General features: G+C 37.2%; 1 protein-coding gene across 9 annotated transcripts in view; it reads right to left on the bottom strand.

The window, feature by feature from the left end:
* Positions 1–19,523, bottom strand: part of PKP4 (plakophilin 4) — a 248,166-nt gene that overhangs the window by 74,676 nt on the left and 153,967 nt on the right. For all 9 annotated transcript variants that reach the window (XM_044242115.1, XM_044242116.1, XM_044242111.1 and 6 more), the window contains one exon: positions 6,310–6,344. In XM_044242115.1, the coding sequence (XP_044098050.1) occupies positions 6,310–6,344 (35 nt within the window). The remainder of the gene's footprint in view (positions 1–6,309; positions 6,345–19,523) is intronic.

Below are 19,523 nucleotides of genomic sequence, written 5' to 3'. Positions count from 1 at the left end.
AAAGATAAATTGACTTAGGGCTAGTCTTTCATTCCTCTTTAATCTTCGGTATTTATGTTTTTGTTTGTTTGTTTGTTTTAACCCACCACAGTGGAAGAAACTTGTGTCCATTCCTTTTGGAACAAAATTTAAATATATAAACAAAATGCAAAACCTAATCCCAATAAAGTCTTAAATTTCGTAGCGTACGTGAACTACTACTGTCAGTACGTACCACATAACAATGATTTAAATGGACAGTGTGTGAAAACTGTGGCCCTCCAGTACATATTCCTCAGCAAAGGGATGTGGCACTGGGATGTTAAATCATCTTATCAGTTTAAAATTCCTATTTTATCACAATCTTTTTCATTCTCTTTCGTATTTATTATCAAATATCAACTCTCAACTAAAGTCATTAATATTTTCTTTCCTACTTATTACTTACTGTAAAAGACTCAGTCAAGTCTCTTTACCCTTAATGCTTTCTAGGTCAACCAGAAATTCCCCTTACTTTCATTTGCCTGCGTCTTTTGCTAACTTGTTGCTTTCAGAAAGACTCTCATCTTTTGGCTTCTTTACTTTCTTAGGGGTGGTAATTCCCAATCAGTTACTTAACATACATTAATATCTGCTCTTACGACTACTTCTACTTCGCAAGTGCAACTGAGCCTAATTCTTTGGCCTGCGGGAACAGACAGTGTGCTTGGGTTTGGAAGGAGGCTCCTTCTTTTAAGCTGCAGGGAAGGTGGGGGCATGGGGTGGTGGTGAGGAGGGAAGGCTATGATTCTCCTGCTAATGCCATATTGCTCCCCGCCCCTCATATTACACATAAGTACTAAAACTGGAAACTGCCTAGACTCTAGTAATTTTTTTTCCTGGAACAGAAAAACTGTGAAACTGTGACTTGTGGTACAATTCATTTTATAGGATATGGCTGGAGGATTTAAGTAACAACCAATGAACACTTTAACAAAAGGACTCAATTTATGGTTTCAACAGCTTCTGTCTGGTAGGTAACACACACTATGTATGGTGGTGTTTTTGTGTGCGTGTGAGTAAACTGGTGTGCTTTTTTTAAAAGAGAAGTAAGCCCGAGGTCTTTTTTTCCTTTTGTTTAAAAGCTACTCTGTATAATATTTTCCATCATGAAACATTATAATTACATGTGAATGTATATGCATCTCACTTTCCTCAGGGTTTTACCTTTGACTTTATTATATATTTTCATGATTATGGTGTTTATCTTCTATTTTATTGTCTGTGTTCTCAAAAGCTACCTCAAATTCTGGCAGAACGTAAGAGATTGTACAAATGCATAAATTTTTAAGAGATATGAAGATGTGATTGGTGGAAAATGGAACACTAATAAAAGAGAAAACAGGAAGGAACACTAAGACAACATTCCTTCCTCACTCATTTTTAGCAGAACATAGATTAAAAAAAACCACAAAAATGCAAGGTTATAAGAAATGCAAGGCTAGGGAAAAGACTGAGCCAAAACAGAAAATGATAAACTCTCTCCACAAAAGACAAAAAGATGCGCATCTATGTTTTTAGACAGTAGATGTGTAATGCTGGTAAGCTAGAAAATACAGAACAATGAAGAGAGGAGGAACAGTAAAGCAAGATAACAATAAAGCATAAATGCTTCAAGACAACTTTATTCCTTCTGGGGAAGTTTCTCCTTAAGATTCCTTCCCAACCAGCCTGAGGACACAGATACATTCTGCCGAGTGGACAGTTCTTCCTCATGCTTTGGGAAGTCATCTCTTTGAGCACCAAGCTTAAAAAGCTTTGGCTTTTTACTTTCAAACAGCCAACCAACCCTCATACAAAAACCAACCAAATGAATGACCAACCAAACTCAAGCAAATGAGCAAAGGGATACTGCTGAACTGAATCACAAGCAATGGAAATCTTTTCTGCCTAGGGCATCCTAAGCTCTTCCTTAGAAAATGACTCTGCAGTAAGTTAGCTATTTATTTATTTATTTATTTGAAATATTTTATTTATTTATTTGACAGAGAGAGATCACAAGTAGGCAGAGAGGCAGGCAGAGAGAGAGAGGAGGAAGCAGGCTCCCTGCTGAGCAGAGAGCCTGATGCGGGACTCGATCCCAGGACCCTGAGATCATGACCTGAGCTGAAGGCAGCGACTTAACCCACTGAGCCACCCAGGCGCCCCGTAAGTTAGCTATTTAAAAACAAAATTCAGCAGCTATTCTCCGTTTCTGGCGTTTCAACAGAATATACCATCCTGAAAATACCTGAACAGGTAAGAGTCTCTCCCAGGTACTGAGCAAACCACCGCTCCACTAACAATTCACTAAATTGCTAGTAAATTGACTGCTAAAAAGCTTTTAAAATGCCAGCTTTTCAAGTCAAATTTGTTATATATACATATATATGACAATATATATTACAAATATTACAATATTACAAATATATATTTATATAATAAATATATTTTACAAATATTACAAATATTTGTAAATATTACAAATATATTTGTAATATTTGTAAATATTATAAATATATATTTGTAATATATAATATATATGTAATAGTTGTAATATATTTGTAATATACATATAGATAATTTCTCTACCTTTGTATATATCTATTTAGGAAAACATTCAAAATATTAAAGAAAAATGGGGAATATTAAGAGACTTTGAATCCTAAATCTTTTCATGCAATCCTTTCTTATTTAAGAAACCAAGAAAATTGAATAAATATGTTACTTTTGTCAAGATCTAGCTAAATAGGGTGCCTGGGTGGCTCAGTCCTTAAGGTCTGCCTTCGGCTCAGGTCATGATCCCAGGGTCCTGGGATTGAGCCCCCGCATCAGTCTCCCTGCTCAGCAGGGAGTCTGCTTCTCCCTCTCTCACTCCCCATGCTTGTGTTCCCTTTCTCACTGTCTCTCTCTTTGTCAAATAAGTAAATAAAACCTTAAAAAAAAAAAAAAGATCTAGCTAAACATGGACTGGACCGAAGACCTTTTAAATACATATATATTTTTACTTTTAAGCCACCCCTGCCCCTTATTCTGTCCAGGACAGCCAAATTCTAAAAATGAGATGATTTTTCTACTATGTTTAGTATCTCTGCATGCAATGTGGTAAAGAGAAGATAGCTGTTAAACTTTATAGGAAAGTAGCAGCAAAACTTCCATTTTATGCCATTATTTACTTATAGTCAAACTTCTAAAGACATCTATAACTACTCAGGAAAAGAAACATGAAACAAATCAGATTTTACTTTTATGCATACAATCAAATTTCAATTTTCTACCCTTATCTTTGTAGCTTATTGCCAGAGTTACAACTTAAATGTCCTAAGTATGGCTGAAAAGTAGGCAAATTCGAGAAAACACACAAGTAAGGTTAATACAGTTTAAATAATAGAAAGTGGAGTAAATAGTAGTTGTGATGGCAGTGGTTGAAGATTAATACACTCCTCTTCCCCCAAGAGAAAAAAAGGGTATGTAAATGCAACACCTGCCAGCTCTGAACAGGAGTTTGGGTAAGAGTATATTCTGACAAAACTAAGAGATGAAACATAGTTATTAGGCGTGATTTACAAATATAGCTGTCCTGAAGACAGATGAATTACTGGAGCTGTATTTCCCTAGTGCTAACATATTTAGGGAGCTACTTGGACAATACACACACACATACATAAATAATAATATATCTATGTTTAACTCATGAGTAAACCACAAGGGTGGTGGTCAAATGACTGAAACTGAGTAAAAGTACCAGAGGGGAAAGAAGGGGAAAGACATCAAGGACTTCAAGGGCCCAGATATTTCATTCTCTGTTATGTGTCCTTCCTGATCTCAGTTCATTCTCTCTGTATGTAAATCAACACATTTATACCCTGTGCCTGGCTGGCTTTAGGTAGTGAGAAACCACCACTTGCCTGTTGCAGCTCAGCTCAGCCAGACGTTCTCCTGCTCTGCTCTAGGCAGCACTTCTGGCTGGGCTTTATCTCCTTCCTGGGTCCAGCTAATGCTGGAAATCGCCCTTGACCCCACTTAACCCACTGCCCCCTCAGTCCTAGAAATGGTAGCAGCTGCAGGTATGATCAGTCTCTTGGGTGTTTCAGCATGCTGTTCAATTCTCCCAGACCTTGCAACCTGCACCTGAACCATAACCTCCCAAATCAAATCCCTCATGTGGAACCACTGGCATGGGCTGGGTTTTCCCTGCCTGACTGATGACAGCCATCAGCCTTGGGCTGCACAGAGCTCTCGCCTATCAAACACTACCACTCAACAGAAAAGGGCAATGTACAGGAGATTTTAGTATTTTGTAGCTAGAAGGAAATATAAATGATGATGTCAAATGAGGAAGTACAAGAGGATCAATGTTATATACCTAAAGGGAGGGAGGAATAATACAGTCTTTTCAGGAAAGCAACATGGTTACCCCGTAACAAGAGCCTTAAAACATGCTCATATACTCTAAATAATATTTTATTTCCTAAAAGTCTAGCCTAAAGTAAATCAAAGGTACAGATATAATTTTATATATGGGGTATTTACCACAATGTTATTTATAACAGTAAAAATTAGAAACAACTCAAATGTCCAGAAATAGGGAATATCAGTAAATATGGTATATACACCTGTAGTTTTCCTTTATAGTTCCTACCACCACGAAATTTTGAGTGTATAGAGTTACATACCTCCACTAGGCTTGAAGCACTTAAGAGGACAAGGATATTTGAACATTGACAACTAAATGCTAGACAACCGTTTAAGGCTCTTAAGAAATATTCTGGAATAAATTAATAATGTACTATTGCACTATTACATGCACTGTAAAATTTTACATTAAGTGGTAAATTTTTTGCTATAACCAAGTACCAAATGCACTACTGTGTGCTTTGCATTTTTCTTTAAATTCTTCAAATCAATTTTTAATAGTTACACAGTTCTGATATTTCTCTTGAGGAATATTTCAGTCAGGTGACTTCTTGCTCAGAGAATTTCCAGTGTTCCCCCATGAGCTAAAGGAGAGTTCAATTTAGAGTTGTATTTACACATCTCTGTAATTTGATCTGATGTGGCTATCTAAACTTTCCACATTTTACCATCCCCCAAACCAGTTTTAAATGTTTGGGTGTGACATTTCTGTCTCCTCTGCTGCCCAGTGACAAAGCACCCTCCAGAGCCTGGCTACCCGTCAAACCCTATGCTCCAGTCCCACCTTCTCTGCAAAGCTATCTCAGAAGTAGGTTTACAACAACGTATCCCACGCGTTATATTTCTGGCATCAAACCGCATTATTATCTCGTGGCCTGATTTTATATTAAACTACTGCTAATGAGTCTTAGTGCTAAGTAGCTTTATGTATGTCTTTGGTTTGAATAAAAGCTACAATTCTTGGGAGTAGCTTCTTTATAAAATAGCAGAATGTCTTGTATGCACTATGAGTAACACCAAGATCTCAATAACAGGTTCTGGTAAACTGAAATACCAGGCGTTTGGTGATTTTTGAGTTCTAATCAAGTTCAAAACTCGTTTAAAAGTTGTCAAAGTATTTATATTTCAAGGCCCACTCTACCATTTATATATCGATGACATGGTCCTTCCCATTATAAGTGCCACAGGAAGTGCAGCAACATGCACATGTTGTGCCCATCACTGTGTGACCAGTGATGTGTACAGTACTGTGTCCCTGGTGCAGGTGCTCGACAAACAATGAATGAACAGCGAGTATGAAGACATCAAATATTTGTGAAAGTGGCAGACACCCTCCTTAATGTAATTCATCCTTTCTATGAAATGAACTTGGGGTAAAAAGGAGATTACATAAGAAGCTTCTGGACTATATTAGAAGCTACCATATATTTTATATCTGGATACATAAAGAATATGAATGTTTAAGGCAACTCTTGAGTGTGGGAAACACTATGAAAGGAGAGACCATGATTTATATAAACGATTAGCCAACGTTCCCAGATGATGCTGTAACTTTTGTGAGGGCACTGCTGTACTTTCTTATGACAGAAAAGAAAATATTTAGGTAATATAAGTTGATATTAAAAGTGTCCAGTGATTATAACATTGATACGTTGATATCTAATGCTTGAACTTTCTTTATAGCTGACGTATACAAACCTACTTCATAATGTTCAAAAAATCTAGTAAACTAAGAATTACTTCAAATCAAGGTAGCTCAATATTGTCACTGGTAAAGGCTTTGTTTGTTTGGCTTATTTCACCAAGAGGCAGTAAATTGAGAAAGCATGCTATGCAACTGTTCTTGTTGTGTGTTTAAGACATAAGAAAGATTTTTTATATGATAAAAACTCATACCTGTTGATCTCCAAGGAAATGACTTCTCAGTTGAGCTAGAGAAAAGGGAAAAAAAATGGAACATTTACTCCCTTTGTCATAAAACTTAACTGTGGGCCTATTTTGCACATAAACATTTAATTTTCACATTTTATTACATAAAAGAGTAAAAATCTCAAACAAAATTTAAAGCTACGCTTCTAACTAAGTTAATTTTTAGACACTATTTAACCTTCCATATCAATTTGGGGCAAAACTTTATTTCTACTAGAAAATTAAGGCAAATTATTAAGTGACATAAATTCCCCTTGGATAAGACAAATAAAATAGTATTACTATTTATGATATTCATGGTACTTATGACATATGTTGCTTTTTCTGATACTATGTAAATTATATACACATTAAAAAGAACATCTATATTATACACAAAGTACTTCTATATGTATACACACATCAAAAAGGACCCGAAAGGCTGTTAAGAACTTCATTCATTTTAGTTATTTTCAAAAGAAGCCCTAGAAACTATAATACACAAAAGTTAATAGGTTTAGTTTGAACTGAATGCTACCTTATAAAACTTAAGTCATATAACAAATCTTTATATCAAAAATACAAGGTTTGAAAATCCGGGAGAATATTTTAGCTCTCATGTGTCTTAACAGAGTTTAATAAATGTAAATTTTAATAAATTTGTCCAAACATCTGTGCTTCCCTGCCCCTCTGCCTCACACTCCCCACCCCCCAAATACAGGAAAGCAGCGTGTTAAGGGACAGTGTGGTAGAACACAGGAGCAAGAGAACAAGAGGCTGGATTATCAAACATTTGCTTAATGAAGTACTTCACTTCAATTATCTCCTTTATATTATTCACAACAACCTTATGAATAGATACATTATCATCTTTATTTTACAGGTAAACAAACTGGCCAAAATCTTTGCTATTAACCATAACTGCTGAGATTTAAACCCAGAATGGCCTGATTCCAAAGTCACAGTAGGATTCTCACTACTATATATGGCAGAAGGGCTTCTGATGCCATTTTTGCATTAAACACGTACAGATACGTACATACAATATGCCTAGAAAAAAGTCTGGAAAAATAAAAACCCAAGTGTTAACAACAGTTATTTCTGTGGAGTACAACTAAAGTTTATTTCTCTTTCTTCTTAAACACTATACTTTTTTGAAATCAGAAAAAAAGCATACATTGACAGATTTTTGGAGTGTATTAAATTTAAGTAAAAGGTATGTGACTTTGGGTTTAAGGAAACACTATAAAACAAAGGATTTGGAACAGAAGAAGGGAAAAATGCTTTGAGTGCTATAGTTCTAAGATTTTAAGCTCTTGTTAACCCCCTGATATGTCCCCAATTCATTAAGTGGTTAATGAAACACCAGATTCAGTTAAGAATTCCCTAAACTTCAGTTTTGTGTGTGAATTGCCTTTCCTTTGTCAGAGGCAAAGCAGTTTCCACTGGGGACCTTGAACTAGCTGCAAGCTGGGGGGTAGGGGGAGGGGACAGGCTCCCAGTGAATGGAGTCAATCAGCTAATGCAAATCTTAAGCACTCTGCTGACAGTCCTTTATCTGGCACACTCCTGATTTCGGAAGGAACTGATGGGACAGGAAAAGATGCTGACTTGGTCAAGTATCAGTAAGGGCACATTTGTTGTCTTTCTCTTGAGGATTGGTTATAACATTCTGTGACACCAAAAGTGGTTTTCTACATGGAATCAACTTCTCTTGAATCTGTTTTTTTAATTTCATTCTATTGTCTAAATTAGTTTTCTAAATACTGAGGTTGATATTACCCAACTGTGTTCCTATCAAAATGTTTATCTGGTCTGCCAATATTAAAATATGTGATAAATTAAACTACCATCCAGAAATGTTTACTATACCTCAAGTTCCATGGGAATACTATGAAAATTATCTTCTGAGTTTGAAACTTACATAAACTTGAATGAAATACCTTTATAAGATTTTTATCCCCATAATTATAGATCACAGAATATAATTCATGTTAACTGCTCAAACTGGGAAAAGGTTGTGGCTATTTTGCTCATCCTTTCATGTTGAGTGCCTGCTGTACTGCCTCACACACAGCAGATGCTTAATGTATGTTGTTGCAACAAACTGGGTAGAAGTAAAATATCGAGGTTTTTTTTTTTTTTTTTACAAGATTTAAAAAAAATTATTATTTATTTACTTGAGAGAGAGGAGAGAGAGAGCAAGAGCAGGATAGAGGGACAGAGGAAGAGGGACAAGCAGGGCTCCATCTCAGGATGTGGAGATCAAGTCCCAAGCTAAAGGCAGACACTTAAGTAAGCCACCCAAGCATCCATAATAGAGTTCTTAATTGTTCTGAATGATCAGGTATATATAAAGTATCAGTTTACTTTCCTCAACCAGATCAACTTACTCTCCTCCACTCTAGGTAGGAAATTCCTATAGCCTCAATTAGGTAAACAGCATTTTTACTGCTGAAAAGGCCTTCAGGGTCATTGAAATACAAATGATCTCACTCAGATGTGGAATTTAAGAAACAAAACCGAAGATCACAGGGAAAGAGAGGAAAAAACAAGACAAAATCAGAGAGGGAGACAAACCATAAGAGACTCTTAATCACAGGAAACACACTGAGGGGTGCCTGAGGGGAGTGGGTGCTGGGAGATGGACGTTAAGGAGCACATGTGATGTAATGAGCACTGGGTATAAGATTGATGAATCACTGACCTCCACCTCTGAAACTAATAATAGATTATGTGTTAATTATTTGGATTTAAATTAAAAAAATACAGGGGCGCCTGGGTGGCTCAGTGGGTTAAGCCTCTGCCTTGGGCTCAGGTCATGATCTCAGTGTTCTGGGATCAAGTCCCGCATCCGGCTCTCTGCTCAGCAGGGAGCCTGCTACCGCCACCCCCCTGCCCCGCCTGCCTCTCCGCCTACTTGTGATCTTTCTCTCTGTCAAATAAATAAATAAAATCTTTAAAAAAAATTAAAAAATACAAATAGCCATTCCTAGATGAAGCTAACAAAAGCCTCAGTTAATATTCTTATCTATTTTAGGTAAAAGATAAAAATCATTAGGAAAATAAACTAGTATTAGGATTAAAAACGAGCAAAAAGTTCCATGGTATTTTTTGAAGACTGTATATTCAGCCCAATTACTTCACACTAATTTTACAAATTCTGTTATAACTGGTCATGTTTTTCAGAATAGTGTATTTTCTTTTGAAGCACTCATTTTATTTTATTTTATTTTTTTAAAAAGATTTTATTTATTTATTTGACAGACAAAGATCATAAGTAGGCAGACAAGCAGTCAGAGAGAGAGAAAGGAGGAAGCAGGCTCCCTGCAGAGCAGAGAGCCTGACGCAGGGCTTGATCCCAGGACTCTGGGACTATGACCTGAGCCTAGGCAGATACTTTAACCCACTGAGCCACCCAGGCGCCCCTGAAACACTCATTTAAAATGATTCTTAAATTGTTCACTACTCTGGGATTTGGGGATTAGATAATAAATATGCGTAATTTTAAAATGCTGTTATAAGTCACTGAATGTAACCTGCTTTTATTAGAACAATTAGAGGCAGCTCCATATTAGAAACAGGCTTATACTTGCCTTCTTCCCTTCTTTTCTCCAACCATCTAGTCCTAGAAACACTTCCCCAACTTTTATTGACTGTCTACAATGTGTCTATAGGCACTGTGCCCACAAATGATTCCATCCCACTCCCTTTCACTTCTTATCTGAAGACGCCAAGTAGCTTGTGTTCTAGGAGTTTCCGCTGGAATGTAAAACACATTTTAAAATACGAGAACTGAATCATCCATGATAACTTTGTTTCAGTGGAAGATGCATTCATAATTTCTAATGACTTAATTATCAACAACCTTCTAAAAAGAAATCCATTCACAAGTTTGGGACTGTCTAGTCACACAATGAACAACAATTAAAAGCAAGTTCACCAGCAAATTAATATATTAATGTGAACAATATTAATTTTAAGGAAGACACCATACCTTCATCACAATGTTACATAAAAATCTGAAGTAAACCACTATAAAATTCTACACACTTCAGAAATTAAATGTTTTTCATTTCACAGACATAAATGGAGGCAAAAATATGTTTGCTAGACATGTATGGCTGTGCAGTGTCTTCAAAACCCTGCTTATTTTGGATTGTCCCACAAGGCAGAGAATGTGTTTGCTCATACTCCTCTGCGGGGAGGGGGGACCAGCGATTGAGGGTCTATAGGAAGCCATGTGAGGGGGTGGCAGTGGTATAGCGCGGGGCATCTACAGTGGACCCAGCAGTGGCGGTGGGCACTGTTCCTAGACACCCTCCCTCAGAATCAGGTTCTCTGGCCTTCCTAGAGATTTCACCAAGATGATACCAAAAAGCTTTTAGTAAGTTCCTGTGGTACTTACAAGTCAGAGACGCTTCCATTTGCAACCAAACACCCTGACTAATGTTACCATAAAATGTAGTATTACAACTGAAAACAAATACAAACGGGCCCTCTGAAAAGAGGCCAAATCTCATTCTTTAACTCTAAAGCTGAACTTCCAAGTGCATACCGGATACAGCACACTTTGTGTTCAACATATTGAAACTCTCCCCTCACCGCCCCCTGCAAACCAACTCCCATGTAATCATGACCATCTACTCACTCAAACTGAAGAACATGGAATCATTTTATTGTGTTCTACCCACCAGTGTGGAAAGCTCCATGAAGGCAGCAAGGTCAGCCTCATTCACAGCTGGACTTCCAGATGCTAAGGCATCTGGCCCACGGCAGTCATTTAAAACATAAATCTTCTGAATTCATCCCTACTATCACATTCAGGCCTTCATCTCCTCAGTATCTTTTGGCTGGATCATCCTTTCAACTCTCCTAATTTGTTTTCCTGGCTCTGACTTCTCACCCTTTCAGGCTCTCTTCCATGATGCTGCTACAGTGATTTTTCAAACCTCTGGGGCTGACTTCATTCTTGTGATGCTGATGGGTAACAGATCCACAGAGGGTACAATTTAAACATCTCAGTATGCCCTAGGCAGCCCTCTGCCAGCCGGTTCCTTCTTGTCACCCCCTTTCCACACAAGCCTACGGTCTAGGCACTTCTAATTACTTGCAGTTCCCACACATACCATGTTGCTTCAGGCTACCAATGCTATTTTGGGGATAGAATGTGTAGAAACAGTCTGGAAATTCTTTCAGAATTATACAAATTCTAGAATGGCATATAAAGGTACCCTGTTACAATATGCATGTTATATACCCATGAAATTGAACATTCTAATAAAAAGTTTATTTTCACTGTATCACTTAGGAATAATTTTGAAAAATGGTCTACTTTTAAGTCTGTCCCCAGTTTCCTTCTACTGCGTCTGATGTGGGCTAGCCTGTATTAGTGGACACTATCGGTAAGCAGGAGCGGAGGGGGCAGTGGAGAGTTTGATGATGCCACATAGTAATGTTACTTTGTCTTTCCCCTCTTTCTCCTAGGTCTAGATGGGGTTCTTCCTATTAGTAGTAAGTGCAGGCTACTACCATTACTCTCCTACAAGACACACTCAATGGAACAGAACCCAAGAGTTACTTCTCTGTTGAAAAGAAAACCAGGCCACAGCCTGAGACTAGAACATAGTCAAACTGTAAAACTTAACTGTTTGTTAAATTAAAAAAAAAAAAAAAAAAAAAAAAAATCTCCATATTAACAGTGAAGGGAACCATCAACAAAGCTACTGAAAGGAAGGAGATATCTGCCAGTGATATCTATCTGCTAAGGAGTTAATATGCAAATATAGAGAGAACACACACAACTCAACACCAAAAAACCTCCCAAATAATCTGATTAAAAATGGGCAGAGAACCGGAAAGCATTTTTCCAAGAAGACATACAGATGGCCAACAGACAGGTGAAAAGATGTTCAACATCACTATTCATCAAGCAAATGCAAAATAAAACCACAATGAAATACCACCCTCCACCTGTCAGAATGGCTAGAACTAAAAAAGACAAGAAATAACAAGTGTTGGTGAAGATGTAGAGAAGTGACCCTCGTGCGCTGCTGGTGGGAATGCAAATTCGTATAGCCATTGTGGAAAACAGGATGGAGGTTCCTCAAAAAATTAATAGAACTAATACATGACTCAGTAATTCCACTCCTGGATATTTACCCAAAGAAAATAAAAACACTAATTTGGAAACATATATGTATTCCTATATTTATTGCAGCATTATTTACAATAGTCAAATTATGGAAAGCGGCCCAAGTACCCACTGAGAGACGAATGGATAAAGAAAGTGTGGTGCATACATACAAAGGAATATTACTGAGCCATAAGAAAAAAAGAAGAGAGTGAGCTTAACATTTGTGACAACATGAATGGACCCAGAAGGTATTATGCTAAGTGAAATAAGTCTGAGAAAGACAAATACTGTATGATTTCACTTACACGTGGAACCTAAAAAAAAAAAAAAAGAAACCCAAAACAAGAAACAAACAAAAAAGCAGAAACAGACCCATAAATCTGAAGAACAAACTGATGGTTGCCAGATGGGAGGGCAGTGAGGGATGGGCAAAATGGGAGAAGGGGAATAGAAGAAGAAGAAAAAAAAAAGAAAACCACGGCATCAAGAAATTTTATAAGCACACGTGCACATATGTGTTTAAATAGAACCCTCATTAATAGTTCAAATATTAGGGCGCCTGGGTGGCTCAGTGGGTTAAGCCGCTGCCTTCGGCTCAGGTCATGGTCTCAGGGTCCTGGGATCGAGTCCCACGTCCGGCTCTCTGCTCAGCGGGGAGCCTGCTTCCTCCTCTCTCTCTCTCTGCCTGCCTCTCTGCCTACTTGTGATCTCTCTGTCAAATAAATAAATAAAATCTTTAAAAAAAAATAGTTGAAATATTAAGCATAGTCACCAAACTATGACCATCTTCTTGAGGATAAAGATTGTGTCTTAATTCTGTGTTTATCAACTAGCATTGAATAGGATTCTAAATAACTGATAGCTGATCTTAATCTTAACTCTTTAATCTTTTCAAGGTAATTCTTATGTAAATTTTAGAAACTGTTCTATTCTATGAAGGAGTCAGATCCCCCTGGCTCCTTGACTTGGCTCTTTCTATATCTTATAGAAAAGATGTTTATTGTACATATAACATGAATCCAATTAATACTTGCTGATTATCTACTGAGTGCCAGACATTATTGGATGTTGGGCTGTAATAGTGAAAAGACACAAACTCCATGTCTTCCAGTGCTTACAACTATCTTATACATACTCATTACAGCACTTGTGTGACTCCCCCCACTGGATCACATGCCCAAAGCCAAGAAGGTGTCAAGAGACTTTTGGGAGGCTGTTCTTAAAGCCAGAAACCTTAAGAGAGAGGACCCTGACGAGCACAGCAGCGTTTGATGGAAGAAGCACGCACATATCTGTGACAACCCAAAGTGCGAAACATTTGTCTTAAAGCAAAAAACAAGATCTAGCTCTTTTCCTAACTCACCTACCAAGAGGCAGTAAGTTGGTACTGGGACCACTCACGTAGAAATTTGAATGTGAAGGCTCTAGTGGGAGACATATGAAGAAGTATGAAATGTATTGCCATGTTCTAGAGTTTGCTTCAATTGTCACAGCTCAAAAATCGCGAAGGGCTGGCAATCAGCCAGTCTGGGAGACCACCAACATAATATTCGACATAGCCAAGTAAAACGAAAATCTCTCCCCTTTGTGTTATGACAATGTCTTCATGTGGTTGTTTAAACCATCCCAATTTAGGAGCATGACCTGATCTATTTATTTCACTATTACAACATATTCTTTCACAATGTTTTTAAAACAATTCTTAGCTATCTTCCTTTACTGAACAGAGGTAATTAACAGATGAACACTCATTAATCATATGTTCATTAACTATTTTTACTATTAGTTTTACTCTTTTGAGTTCTGACTGAAAGTTCTGAGATCCATACAAAAGTTCTGTATTTTTTCTGCACATCTTAACTCTTCAAGAAATACCACATGTTTACAGATAAGATCCTAGTAGCTAAAATAAATTCGAAATTGCATTTGTCTTTTTCTACCAACTCATTACTGTCTTATTTCCAGTTTGTGATTTGCTTATTTTAAAAATTACCTTTCAACTTTTTCACTTGTTATTGGGTGGGCTGTATTATTCTATTAATTGGAGTTATTCCATTAGCAAGTATATAGATCTTTCAGATTCTAAATCCATTGTGAAAATTTCCAATGACTCTCTATATTAGTTTGCTGTAATTTCCTTTTATAATCTACTGCTCTAATATTTATAAGTCTACTTGTTAACTGATTCCAAGGTCCATTTTTCAGTTAAAAAGAAAAACGGTTTGTTTGGGTTTTTACTATTTGGCAATGAATTAACATTGCAATTACTTAGCACCTTGTTATCCCTCTAGGCATTACAAATTGCTTTTTAATGAAATGTATCATAATCTTCTTAGATATGGACTCTGGGCTCCAGAGTTCCCAGGTCATTCCGTATTTCCTATTATGTACCTAGGATTTTCTACCCCAGGAATCTGGCAAAATAACTACTAATGATTGTTAAGTTTTAGTTTCTACGTGGGAGTGTTACAAGATAAATTTAAAACAAACTCCCTCAAATGAGTAACCATTCTGTTGAACACAAATTTCTATGTCTTCTTTAATTTTAATTAAATCTTCAATTATGATATGGAGATAATATTATAGCATACTTTTAAATAAATATTTATTTAAGAGAGAGAGGGAGTGTGCATGTGCACACATGAGAGTGTGTGAGTGGTGGGGGCGGGACCGGGGTGGGGTGGGAGGGAGAGAGACCATCTCAGGCAAACTCCCTGCTGAGTGCAACGGCCATCACAGGGGCTCCTCTTAGACTCCTGAGCATGACCTGAGCATGACTTACCCTGACTAAGCCATCTAGGCACCCTAAATATCATAATATACTTTAAATCTTTTTTATTTCAACTTAGTATTGCTTTGACATCCTTTTTAATCAGCACAGTTAAAATTTTGCACTGTTTCTCTTAATGCATTTACAAAATATTCTACTGGTATCTTGTGAGTTCTTGGCTAGGTAGAGCTCATTCTGTGCTTTAGCTGTCTTGAGCGCTCTTGAATTCCTGAGAATGTTACTTCTTGAATATAATGTCTGTGGAAGCCCCAAGTCTTTTCCAAGTCTCTCTCTCTCTCTTTTTAAAAATGATTTTATTTATTTATTTATTTGAGAGTGAGCAAGAGAGAGAGTTGAGTAGGGGGAGGGACAGAGGGAGTGGCGGACTCCCTGCTGAGCAAGAAGCCTGACACAGGGCCCTGGGATCATGACCTGAGCTGAAGGCAGATGCTTAATTGACAGAGCCACTCATGCACCTGGTAGTCCAAGGTCTTAAAAACATTCACCATGCAGGTGGGTCAAATTTCTCTCACCCCCTGAACAAGAATGGCCTTGAGTTTATTTTACACTCACCATTAGCAGGGTGAAAAGTGGGGTCTAGAAGACTGAGATGGAACCAAGAACTTAATGCTATAAGTCAGTGTCTGATGTTCCAAGAACTTACAGCACCTACCAACAGTTAACTGATATTTATAACTAGTTTCATTTTTCCTACGTTTGGGAAATAAGCACCTCATGTTTTTTAGTTAGATAATAATTAACTAGGAAATAGGGGTGCCTGAATGGCTCAGTAGGTTAAGTGACTGACACCTGATTTCAGTTCAGGTCATGATCTTTGGGCTGGGCATGGAGCCTGCTTAAGAGTCTCTCTCCCCCTCACCACCCCTCCCTCTTTAAACAAACAAACAAACAAACAAACAAAGGAAATAGATCCTTTACATTAAAGAGACTCTCTATCCTACCACCAGAACAACTAGAGCAGTTAGACAAAATTAAATAATATATTATGATTGTTCTGCCCAAGACAGATGTGGATAGCTCTTCATTCTTCTATTAGGCTATTTAGTAAGTCAAAGGTAGAAAGGCCAATATGTAGAACAGATAATGAAAGTGAACTGCTTTCCCTGGCTGATGCAGAGATGAGGAGCCAGAAGGAAAACAGCTATCCCCATCTACTACATTATTGTCCTAGGCTCTGAGGACCCTAGTTTGAGAAATCACTAGCCTATAGACAATAAGAATATCTTCGCAATAATACTCAAAAAGCAATCCTTTTTGGTATCTAACTACTTTTTAAGAGTTTCTCCTGAATTTATTTATTGTCTGTTCACAACCAATCTCAAGAAAAACAAAAACTCTTCCTTTAAATTTATGATTTTTTTTTTAGGACTGAAGTTCCTTTCTGTATTTTTATTATGGTATCCGACCCTGGACAATTCTCTATTGAGTGGAAACCGATTCCTGCTTCCTAAGAGAGGACCACTTCAGGAAAAAGGAAACCAGACAACATACCTGTTGGGAAGGAAACCATACAACATACTGTTTTTGTGTTAGGACTCTAAAATGCCCCTGAAATGGTATATACCTTGTACCTATATGGTATATACCTATATACAGTTGTTATGCCTTTGGACTAAGCAAGGCATAACAAGTGACGGCAGGCCAAAGGATCTCTTTTCATAATTGTTTATATGATCTGAGGGTGATACTGAGGTTAGAGAAAAGAAAGGGCACTCAATTGAAAAATGATGTCCTTCATGTAGGATGTAGTTGCTTCTGACCCATCAGCACCAGGACACGAGCCCTGAGTCATTTTCTTGAGTGTGGATGGATTTGGGCTGACCCATCCACAATTAACACCCAATCACCTATATGACCAACAGAAGGTGCAAACAAGAAGGCCATAGAGGTGTAGGACTGACAGCTCATGGAATGTGGGAAAGATCTAAGGCTTACAGTCTGACCCATACATTCCCTCTGTGACATTCTACCTGAAAAAAAAAAATGGCCATACTCTCAGAATGTGCTTTATAATTTTTGTCTTTAAAATATCATTGAGTAATAGGGACAGCAAAGTCTTGGTTTTCATTGGCTGTTAGCAAGTTTAAAGTAGAATATATAACCAGCCACTGCCATGAACATTTTGGTCTCATTACTGGCTCTATTCATTCTTACCCTTGTTTTCTTAATTCTTCATTCCACTTTTCCCCATGCTACTCTATCATATTTTGGGGCTCTTATAATGGCTGTGTAAAATGAATTCCAGGAAATGGTAAGATACAAATAAATAATATTCCAACCAGACTCCTAAAGAGAAAATTATGTATTTAATGCAGAGCCAAAACATTAAAGGAACAGAAAATACTAGTCCTTTCACAAGTCAAGTAACTTTCACAGGGTCTGGAGGTAAACACATTTTAGAAGATGTTAAATATTCTTTGACAAAAGCATTTTGTGTTAGTGCTTTGAATCTATGAATAAAAGATCCAGAAGACCATATGGGAAGGGGAAGATCAAAAAGGATGTAGTAGACAAAAATGAAACAAACAGTTCCCTCTGGTATCCCCATAAATTATACAGGAAGCATGATTTCTGTTTAAGCCCAGCCCAGAACAGGTGTTCCAACCAGTAAAGGTAGAAATCAGAATAGAAAGGCTTTCTAACATTTCAGTTGACATTTGAAAGAGTGAAAGCAAGTGAGATGAAAATAGTAAAATGGTTAAATACAACACTAGGCTCTCTTTCCTAAGTATTTTGCCATAACTTAGGATGCTACTTAGGCCAAGGGTCAGCCTTGGAATAGATGGGCTACTGCAAATTGTTTGCACCCATGGTCTAACAACTGCTATTGTCTCCCTCACTTCCGTTCTTCCAAAAAACCTTTAGAGGTTAAAAAAAAAAAAAAAAAAAAAAAAAAAAAAGTGAAAACCATTTTTAAAGATTTAAAATAAAAAAAGAAAAGCACACACACACAAATACACTCTTAGAAATGTGTAAAACAGTTTAAATCTTATATATATATTTTAGATACTTATTTCTTTATTTGAGAAAGAGAGAGAGAACAGAGTAAATGAAAACATGAGCTGGGGGGGAGAGGCAGAAGGAGAGGAAGAAGCAGGCTCCCTGCTGAACACGGTGCCCAATGCGGGGCTTGATCCCAGAACCCTGGGATCATGACCTGGGCAGAAGGCAGACATCTGAGCCACCAAGTTGCCCCTCAATCTTACATATATATATTAAAAGAGCTGGCCCTGGTAGGAAGCAGGGAAAAGGTCCTGTTTTTCTACTTGCTCTGCATGAGACTGTGCAGAGTGACCATGGACTAAACAGTAGATCTGTAGTAAGACACGCTGGCTGGCATCCAAATCCCTTAAAACTTGTCATTATAAATAGCTTTGTTTATGATGCATACAACTTCATTATTTTACTTTAGGATTTGTTTTGAAAATCCTATCTAAAAATTTACTTAAAAGGACTTTTAAATGATCATAAGCCCCAGTTTTTTATTGAACATACACTCCCCTTGATTATTTATCCTATTTGGACATTCAAAAGCAAATGATTTATTTATATACAATTCTTTATACTCTCTACATAAAGACACTTTAAAATTTGGCATGTCTAAAGAATGCTATTCACTTTCTTTCCATTGACAACCCAATGTAAACATTTATTTTTTAATTTTTAGGAACAGTAAAGTTTAATTTCTGAAAAAAATGTTTATTTTCATTTTAGGTGTGAAAAGAAAGAACATATTTCTTAAGTATCTGCTTTGCTTTTTGAAAAAAAAAAATGTTTCTCACTGTTACAGCATTTTCAGTTCTTAATTCATGGACAAGCACCATAAATAGCTGTTTTAGTGCTGAAGGAGGAATGAATTCACACGTGAGAGAGAGTACAGAGCAAGGATCACCAGTAACTATTCTGGAAAAAAAAATGGACACAAGGATACAGTCAACATTTGACATGGCATATGTTATGTGTCTACATAGTAAGACCTATGGAACTTAGGAAAGTGGTTCTAGAATGCTTTAACATCTTCTGAAAGCTCTTGTGGATCCCTAATTTGTCACACATCCCTTATCCTAACCTTGTTTTCTTCCCTTCTTTGTTTATCCCCCACAGTCAATTGTGAAGGATTTCACTCTACCAAACGGAAGAATGAAAAAGATAAAAGCCTATTAGAATAAATGAAAAGGAATAACAATCATGATGATGGACGGTCAGGGTAAATTCTCTTTAAAACACATAAGCACTGTTCGGTAGTTTAACAGGTACATTCCACGGCAAACAGAC

Source organism: Neovison vison, chromosome 3 (genome assembly GCF_020171115.1).
Source record: "Neovison vison isolate M4711 chromosome 3, ASM_NN_V1, whole genome shotgun sequence".
Taxonomy (NCBI): domain Eukaryota; kingdom Metazoa; phylum Chordata; class Mammalia; order Carnivora; family Mustelidae; genus Neogale; species Neogale vison.
This window is presented reverse-complemented; position numbering and strand designations above follow the sequence as displayed.